The sequence below is a fragment of the Dromiciops gliroides genome, chromosome 6 (assembly GCF_019393635.1).
Source record: "Dromiciops gliroides isolate mDroGli1 chromosome 6, mDroGli1.pri, whole genome shotgun sequence".
Lineage (NCBI taxonomy): Eukaryota > Metazoa > Chordata > Mammalia > Microbiotheria > Microbiotheriidae > Dromiciops > Dromiciops gliroides.
In genome coordinates this window covers 31,788,301-31,798,507 of record NC_057866.1, presented here as the reverse complement: position 1 = coordinate 31,798,507, position 10,207 = coordinate 31,788,301, and the positions used below count along the sequence as shown (strand labels likewise).

Sequence of the window (10,207 nt, the reverse complement as noted above, 5' to 3'; positions counted from 1 at the left end):
ATAAATAATATAATTTCATAATCACTTCAGTGAATATATTTTCGATGTGTATCACCTATCATTTTCACCTCCAATTGACTAATAGGGTTTCACACAACTTTGAGGTATAAAAGTTCAGGGAGAGCGGCGACTCGGCGCGCGAGCGGAAGTGGGGGCCGGGGGCAGAGCGGCCCGGCCCCGGGCTTCTCTCGCCTTGCCCCTTGAGCCCCGCCCCCCTTCTCGACCCGGCTCCGGCTTCGGTTCCGGCTGCGTGAGGCGGCTCCCGCTCCGTGAGGCGGCTCCCACGGGGTGCATGTGATTTCAGAGTCCTTGCGGACAGAATGACACGATGGATGATGGGGGCAACCCCTTCCTTCCAGACAGTATTATTTACCAGATCTTCTTGAGCCTGAGCCATGAAGATGTGCTAGCTGCAGGGTTGGTGTGCCGCCAGTGGCAGGCAGTATCTCGAGATGAGTTCCTGTGGAAGGAGCTGTTTTACTGATACTACCAGGTGGCCCGAGATGTTCCTCGTCATCCAGCTGCTGTCTCCTGGTATGAGGAGTTTCAGAGACTCTATGACACCATTCCCTGTGTGGAAGTACAGACCCTGAGAGAACACACTGATCACGTTCTCCACCTCAGCTTTTCACACACAGGATACCTGTTTGCATCCTGTTCCAAGGACTGTACTGTAAAGATCTGGAACAATGACCTGGCCATCTCACTTCTGCACAGCTCCAACATGAGGCCTTACAACTGGAGCTATACCCAATTTTCCCAGTTCAACCAAGATGACACACTGCTCCTTGTGTCAGGAGTCTTCCTGGGGCCCCACAACTCTTCATCAGGAGAGATTGCTGTCATCAGCCTGGACAACTTTGCTCTCCTCTCACGAGTCCGAAACAAGCCATATGATGTGTTTGGATGCTGGCTCAATGAAACCAACCTGATCTCTGGGAATCTACATCGGATTGGAGACATCACATCCTGCTCTGTGCTTTGGCTCAACAATGCATTTCAGGATGTCGAGTCAGAGAATGTTAATGTGGTGAAACGGCTCTTCAAAATCCAGAACCTTAATGCCAGCACAATCCGCACTGTGATGGTGGCCGACTGCAGTCGCTATGATACCCCTGACCTCCTGCTGGATACTGGACCCCAGCCAGCTTCTGTCGCCACCTCACCTTGTCGGGTTTTTGACCTGGGTAGTGATAATGAGGAAGAGGAAGGCTGGGTCCGACCCCCACCTGAGGCCCAGCCCCGTCGGGGCCCCAGGGAAGGGCTCCGGCGCTTCCTAGATGATATTATGGAGGGCCGGGCACGACCTGTCTTGTCAGAACAGGAGCTGGAGAGCAAAGTTGCGGAGTTTCTGGCCCAAAACCGGACCAAAGCCCCAGAGGCCAGCAGAGAGAACAGCGACAAGAAGAAATATTTGATCTTCACCACTGGCTGCCTCACATATTCTCCACACCAGATAGGAATTAAGCAGATTCTGCCTCACCAGATGACAACAGCAGGGCCAGTGCTGGGAGAGGAGCGACGTTCAGATAGATGAATTCTTTGACTCGTTGGATCATGTGATCGACATCCATGAACACATCATTGGGATGGGTCTATCACCTGACCACAGGTACCTGTATGTCAACAGCCGCTCATGGCCCAGTGGCTCAGTGGTGTCAGACCCCATGCAGCCACCACCTATTGCTGAGGAGATTGACTTACACGTGTTTGACCTTAAGACTATGAAGGAAGTGAAGAGGGCTCTCAGGGCCCACCGTGCCTATACACCCAATGATGAGTGCTTCTTCATCTTCCTTGATGTCAGCAGGGATTTTGTTGCCAGTGGTGCAGAAGACCTACATGGCTATGTCTGGGACCGACACTACAATATCTGCTTAGCCAAGCTCCGGCATGAGGATGTGGTCAACTCTGTGGCCTTTAGCCCCCTGGAACAGGAGCTGTTGCTGAGTGCCAGTGATGATAATACCATTAAAGTATGGCGGTCACCTCGCACTGTGCGCATCCACCAAGTCTCCCGTCCATGGCCCCGTCCACTCTTCTTCTCCTGGTTGGGCAGCCAAAAGAGCTGAGGAACCCCATATAGCTATCTTGAACTCACTAGTTCTTCTGAGGGGCAGATACCTTGGTTTACAGGAGATTGTTCTAAGTGCCCAGGCTATCAACAAACCAGAGAGAAGCAACAGTCAAGATTTGTGTGGCTGGTCTGACAAATTAGGACTAAGTCCTCCACCAAGTGATGACTCCCATCTTGTTCTCCTTCAAATCCTAGTTCAGGAACTGATTTTGGAGAGTCCGCCAAGTGACAGTGGCTGTCACACACTTGCTCAGGACCCTATTTTTGTTGATGGCAGTTTGGTACTGATCTGAAGAATCCTTTCCCATTCTTGGGCTTGCAGTAGTTCTGCCACAAGATGAGCCCCAGCCATTAACATGAACTGTTTGGGGGGCATCGTCTGTGTATGACAGCAATGTTGGCAGAATTATAGGAGAAAGAAGAGTCCAGACACAGAGTGCTTCACCTCCAACTCCCACCCCTTTAATTCTAGCACAGGGACAACTGAGTAGGATTTATGATTAGAAATAATTTTACAAAATAGGTTATTTGAACCTTCCTTTTATTTAGGTTTCAAATGTGTTCCATTTCAAAGATAGGGTTCCCAGTTTTTGAGGTTTGTAAGGAAGCTTAGTTGTATGGGCTTACCAGGAAGACTTGGGCCCCCTCTTAGAGCAATTGCTCGCTACCCACCTGGAAGCTAGGGACAACCATTCTGATCAAGGGCTCTCAGAGGTTTTCACTTCACGTGTGTTTTTTTGGTAGCACTACAGTTTATTTCACATATGCCATTGACCCACTAAAGGTAAATGTTTCTCAAATCTGACTCAAATGAGTTTGTTTGGTCCTTGAGATTTACTTTGGTTAGAGCTTCTTGGCCTTGGCTGAACCCAGTTTGGACCTGAAGCACCTCCATTGCCTTGGCCTAGCTGAGGATTACAGAGTTGGGGCAGCTGACAGTTTCAAAGAACCTATTAAAGAATGGTACTGTCACCACAGGGTCCAGGGACAGAGGTGGTTCCTTCCTCCTACTCTGCTTTGCGCCATTCTTTTCCTAAGTAATTTATTTGAACACCAGCATCAGTAGCTCCTTTCCTAGTAACTTGGTCAGGAGCCTGTCTGGGAAGCTGCAGGGAGGGGTTGCTGGGTCTACCTTGGTCAACCTGTTGGCATAAGTCCTTGTGGGGTCCTGGGGTCAAACTGCATGTCTGCCTTTCCAGTGCACCTCACTCCAGCCCTGAATAAACACTCATTGAATACTTAAAAAAAAAAAAAAGTTCAGGGAGAAACATCCTGCCAAAATGGGCCACATGCTAAGAATAATCAATTGATTCTTCTGAAAGTTTGGTTTTAGAGCTATTTTTCTGCCTCAGTAATTTTTTTAAACAGTATATTTACAAAAAAAGTTCACCTAATAATGGCCAGTCATATAACTGTTGAGCCAAACAAAAACTTAGCGGTAATATTGTTATTGTTGTTGTTGTTATTCTGATTTCCACCTGAAAAATATGAGAGGGTAATCCACTTGTCCATGATCACACAACTGGCCATGACTTCTTGGACAAAGAAAGCCTATACATAGTTCTAAGAAACAGATGGTTGTCTCTTCTCGTATGATGCTACTTATGAAGAGGAAAAGATATGATATTTATGAGTTATTTAGTGACAGGGAGGTGGCACAGTAGAGACCTGAATTGGATTACTATTTCAGACATTAAGTTGTATAACCTTTGGCAAATCAGTTGCCTTTCATTCTTCATCTCTAAAATAAGGATAATGGCAATTAGGGGTGTAGAACATATGAAATAACATACGTAAAGCACTTTGCAATCCTTACAGCACAACATAAATGCTAATGAGCATTATCAATTCATGAGACAACAATCACTTCTTTTATTTGATATGGTTCCACTTTCATTTTTGCTTGTTTTTCCCTTTTTTGTTCATTGAAAATGAGAAATTGGAGCACGGGAAAGGGGCTATGGATGGTCCAAATGGGCAATAACACACCAAGAACATTAACTGTGGGAATCCAACACCTCTACCTCAGAAATATTATAATAGAAAGTTTGGAAGAGAAATGATGGGAGACTGACCTGTGAAGGATGCTGGAAGGAGAATTAAAAGTGAAGAAGACAACTCTAGCTTGAGGACAAATTCTGTAGATTGTGCTCAGTCTGCTGCATAGAGAACAGCTGAAATCTCTCATAAATGCTGCCAGGTGTATTAAAAGCAGGTGGTAAATGAAATATACTTATTAAGAGGCCATTAATTATCAAGATTATTATGGAGGTAGAGGTGGTACCACCCAACAAATTCTCACCCAAATATGCTGATACATAAAAGAAACAATTGGGGGAGGGCAAATAAAAAGAAGATACTTCAGTATTTACTTGTTTTTTTGTTTAAGTTAGCTTTAATCAGTGCTCTTTTCTAGATGACAGTCATTTCCAGATAGAGCTCCATATCCATTACTGAAAAATCTCTTAAGCATATACTCCAATGGTTCTGGGGTCACACTGAGTTGCCAGTTCCCTTGTGTGATGCTGGCCACAGTCCACCTGAGACTACCTAACCTGTATTATGCTTTTCCATGTCCTACCCAATGGGCTACATGGTTTTTGAAATTCCTCCCAATTCTAAGTCTATGATACTATTAGTCTATAGGGCAGCTAGGTGGAAAAATAGGGTTCTGGGCTTGGACAGGAAGACTCATCTTTGAGAATTCAAGTCTAACCTTAAATATTTACTAGCCATGTGACTCTAGGCAAGTCATTTAATCCTGTTTTCCTCAGTATCTTCATTTGTAAAATGAGCTGGAAAATGAAATGGTAAATCACTCTAGTACCTTTGACAAAAAAACCCCAAATCAGGTCACAGGTAAATCAGACATAAGTAAAACAACTGAACTACAAAAACAAATTATTTCATAACACTAGAACTAAAATTGAGCATCTGTTTTCATTGTAGGGAAGTAGCATGTTAAGGATTTTCATAACCTAATTTGTGAATAAGGAATATTGGTTTTCAGGTATACATCAGAAGGTCATAGATCTAGAATAGAAAATGAACTTCGTTATCCACTTCGACACCCTCATTTTACAGATGCAGAAATTGAGGCCTAGAGGCATTGAAAAACTTTCTCAAGATCATACAACTACTATGTATCTGAAGCAGGATTTTAACGCAAGTCTCACTGACTCCAAGTCTAGGGCCCTGCTGTCTTAAGTTAGATTCAATAACATTTGGGAAATTCCAAATCCATTGCAAGGGAACATTGAGTTCAGAACATGGTATTAATGAAGGCACCTTTACTGGGGGGAGATACTTACAAAATGTAGAACACTAATAGAATTGGTTATTGCAAGTGGGATCCCATAGAGAATGTGACACCCTCTTCTCCGAGATTATTAAAGTCTCATGGATTTTTAGAGTTCTTCTCTGTCTTTCAGGACACAATATGGCACTGTGGGGAGGAGCAAGGAACCTGGATCTGGGATTACTGCTGATTCATACTAGCAAAAAGAGAGAAGACTTTTGGGAAAATGGAGGTTGATTGTGACAAACACAGTTGACTAAGAACTCACTGAAGCTGACCTAGGTCTCTATTCTCAGGCAATGAATCACTTCCAGCCTCTGATTATTTTGTAAATCTCCCAAACTCTCCACTCCAGAGATCTCCAAGCTTTCTTTATGGATTTTTGCTTGTTATGCAAAACAACTTACCTTATGAAATGGTGAGACTCCTAACTTCTCCCACCTGCAGCTTGGCCATTCCCTCTGCCTAACCCTTCCTGCAAGCAGTTTGGCCATTCTTTGCCCCAGTACTCTATATAAACCCCCATTCCCAGCCCCCTCCTTGGGTAATCCATCACTTGCTGTGTAGCACCTGGAGCAGCAGCTCACTTCCCTTAGTTTAAGACCTCAAGTTTGCTGTATTGTCTGTTGTGATTTAAATTCAAGTCAACTGTTGATAATCTCTTTGGGGGGGGGGGTTAGGTAGCAGAGGCACTCAGGACCATTACTGTTTTCATTCTGACCAGGTGATTCAAAGGTATTCTTGTTCGGTCTGGTTTGGTTTGGTTTTAGCTTTCTGCGTACCTCTGCATTTAGCCAGTAAGGAGCTTACTGCTTTCTTTACACCCATCCACTAAAAAAAAAACCACATTATTTTACAGTAGCCATTATGTTACAGGTTAGGGTTTTGGCACAATAGACAGAGAGCTGGCTCTGATTCACGAGACTGGGTTCAAGTTCTACTTCTTACAAGTATTAAGAATATCACAACTCCCTGGGTCTTACACAATTCAGTTAGACTCTAAGTAAAGAGCAAAGTAAAAGGAAGTGGATTAATGGGGTCCTAGATCCTAAATGCACATGTCCAGATAAAAGCAAACATACAAAGAAAAGGTAGGGCACACTAGACATTTTCAATAAAATGAAAACACATGAATAGAGTTCTCCCCTCACAGCCAATGTCAACATTTTGGCATATTCCACTAAGTAGGTCTTAGTATACTCACTAGACTTCTGTAATCTATGGTCTACACTAACTAAAAACATATATGTTAGACTGAGGAAATCAGGCCAAAGAGTCTGCAGGTATGACATATTATTTTGAATTTATTTTGCTATTGTGTATTTATTATCTGTAAACATTGTGCCTTCCAAAGTATAAGAATGGAACAGAGTCATTGTTGTTGTCTTCGTCATTGTTGTTGCCTTTTTTATCTACAGGACATAGCATAATAAACTTTACATATTATATGTTTATTATATGTTTGTTGAATTAATTCATTAAGCATTAGTTAAGTGCAGGAGATAGAGCCCAGACCAAAGAGTGAGGAAAATCTGAGTTCAAATTCAGCTTCCAATACTAGCTTTGTGACCCTAGGCAAGTCACTTAACCTCTATTTCCCTCCCTTCCCTCATCTGTAAAATGAGGATAATAATAGCACCTACCTCTCAAGGTTGTTGTGGGATTAAATGAGATGATAATTATGCAGTGCCTAGCAACTCCCTGGCACATATATAAATTTAAGTGGACATTATCACTATTACCATCAGCATCAGCTTCACCACTACCACCATCACCATTATCTTTTTCTTCTTCATCTTCATCATCATCATCTTTATCATAACTGTGTGGCTTTACTAGCCTCTGGAATAAAAAGAAAACCAAAAAATAATGTTTCTTCCCCTCCTTGCCCCGTTCCTGACTTCCAAAATATGCCTTTGCTCCTATTCTTATCATACAACTTCCCTCAGCACCTGGGCTCTCTTCCCCTTGGAACATCCCAACTCCCTGGTGCCTTCTCAATGTGGAACATCCCTCTGCAAGGCTTTTCCCTTTTTTGCTTTAGTGAGTCTCTTCTGGGGTTTTCACTTTGTGAAGGGATTCAAGTTGGCTTTTATTCTCATCCTTTCTGTTTTGTTTTTTTTTTTACTTTTAGATGTCAAAGCCATGCCCCCAGTGGAAATAGAGATGATATCTCCATGTATCCTCCCTCACAATATGCTTTTTTAGCTCCCTTTTTCATGTTGTCTTCTGTTCTTAGAGTGTAATCTTCCTGGGGAGAGAGACTGTCTTTCTTTTGACTTCTACATCATGTTCCAAAAGTTTTAGTGCACTTTTAGGTTATTAAAATTAAAATTGCATTATGTCTTTTGGGAAACCCTCGATTTGCTTCCAGTTTACTTAGCAGCTTGATGGTGAAGTGGATAGAGTGAAGGGTCTGGAATCAGGAAGATTCATCTTCCAGAGTTCAATCTTGCCTAAGATACTCACTAGCTGTGTGATCCTGGGTAAGTCACCTAACCCTGTTTGACTCAGTTTCTTCATCTGCAAAATAAGCTGAAGAAAAAAATGGCAAACTACTCCATTATCTTTGCCAAGAAAACCCCAAATGGGACCATGAAGAGTGTTGGACAGGACAGGAAATTATTCAAAAACAATAATATTTTTAGCACAGTGCCTAGGACATCGCTCTGATTAAATGTCTGTTTCTCCCTTCTTTCCTGCCCTCTGTGAGATTATATTCTATTAACAATACAAAGGTGGGGGGAAAGTATCAGTTAAAACTATGGCCTAACATTGAGGAGACAAACTTGATAACTGACTAAATTTTGGAGTTCATTTTTTTTAAGTAAACCAAGCTTCAAAGGAGGCACTAACTTATTCAAACTACTAGGTTCAGGATCAGACAAACTGACTTTTATCCTTAAGGTTGACTGATGGTTTGACTGACTACATGACTCTTTGATTGTGTATAAAAACAGCTTTAATCCCTACATATCAATTACTGTTTCTTCCACTGACTGCACTCATATTCACTTGACTAGAGGAGCAGACATCCTTAAATATATTTGCTGTCAGAAGATTTGCTTCCCTTTTTTTCTGAACTAATTTTACTCTTTTTTCTGCTTAGTAGCTCAACCTTACTGTTTTGGCAGATGTAATGATGGTAACTTAGTTATCTAAAAATTCCTAAATTATATTGCTGCAAATAGAAAGTAACAGTGTAATTATTATTAAGGAATATTTTCCCACTTACTGAGCAATTTTGTCTTAGTTTATTGCATTTATTATATGAAATTGTCTTTAAAAATGCATCCAGGTAATTAGGCATTTCATGGGATTATAAAAACAAATAACTCTTAACACTAGATCAAGGTAAAAGAATTTAGCTGAAGAAGGGGATGCTGGTGAAGGAGTATTCCCTTGACTATGCCATAGCCTCAAGCTATTACCCTATATCTTATTGATATTTCTTGATAAACTCTTAGAAAGAGTTGCCTACAATCCTTTTCTCTACTACTTTTCTTTTCATTGACTTTTCAAACCTCAGTAGTCTTTCTGTTCATCCTCCTAAGTATAAGGGTTTACCCAAGGCTTTGTCTGGGCCGTCATATAACCTCTATGCAAATGACTGCTAAGTTAGACATTCTGAACTGGAAGAAAGCTCAGAAGCCATCTGGTCCTACCAAATCTGAATAATAATTTCATTCAACAACATATTCAACAAAAAAGCCATTTAATATTTGCTTGAAACTCTCCAAGGAGGAGGGACTCAGTATTTTCTGAAGGTGTCCATGTCACTTTTTACCTGTACAGTTGTAATGAATATATTGTTACAATAAGCCTAAGTCTTCCTATTTTCTTTTTCTATCTGATGCTTTTAACACTGCTGTCTAGGCTAAATAGAACAATTCTTACCTTGGTAACAACTGAGAAACATTTACATATTCAACTATATCATATCCCAGCAAGTAACTTCTTCTCCAGACTAAGTACCCCCCCCCACCCAATTTCTTTCATTGATCCTTCAGTGGCTCAAAATGAGGCCCTCCATAATCACAGTTACAAAGGAGGACCAATGACATCACAGGTGATATCTTGACTTGTTCATGAATTAGATTTAAGTGAGGCAGAGTTGCACCAAATTGTCAGCCTCATTCTTTGTTCAAGTCACTGAAGCTGTCAATGTCAAATATCTATCTATCTGTCTCTTCAATCATCTGTCATCTATCTATACTAATTCTTCTTCTTCTTCTTCTTCTTCTTCTTCTTCTTCTTCTTCTTCTTCTTCTTCTTCTTCATCGTCGTCATCATCAATCTACCCCATAAAACTCTCCCTTGACATATAGCACTGTATCTCCACCCAGAAACTCTTATGTATTTTCACCCAGATTTTCCAAAGGTACATCAAAATGAAAATGTTCTAAATCCTCACCAAAAATCCCAATTTTTGTTTATGTTACCACATTTTATCCAATTACCTAGGATCAAAGCCCTGACTTTTAACTCCTTACTTTCCCTTATTTTTTCCTCTCCTATACTAATTCCATGAATTCAGTAGGATAAAATTCCTTGAGGTTAGGCACTGTGATTTCCTTTTGTCATTGTATTTCCTCTCATACCAGGTAAGCTAAGTGGGACGGTGGATAGAGCACTGGCCCTGAAATCAAGAGTACCTAAGTTCAAATTTCACCTCAGCCACTTACTAGCTGTGTGAACCTGGACAAGTCACTTAACCCCAATTGCCTTAAACATTTGGGTCTATCTTCAGTTATCCTGATCATATATATTGCCCCTGGACCCAGATGGCTCTGGAAGAGAAAGTGAGGCTGGTGACCTTGCATAGAATTTCC

General features: G+C 41.6%; 1 protein-coding gene across 1 annotated transcript; it reads left to right on the top strand.

Annotated features, from left to right (window-relative positions):
* The first annotated feature begins 290 nt into the window (after positions 1-290).
* LOC122730522 (F-box/WD repeat-containing protein 5-like) lies at positions 291-2,520 on the top strand. The gene is given in 2 exon segments (XM_043969666.1): positions 291-1,531; positions 1,533-2,520. Coding segments are annotated over 2 exon segments (1,743 nt in total). The 5' UTR covers positions 291-328; the 3' UTR covers positions 2,073-2,520.
* The last annotated feature ends 7,687 nt before the right edge of the window (positions 2,521-10,207 follow it).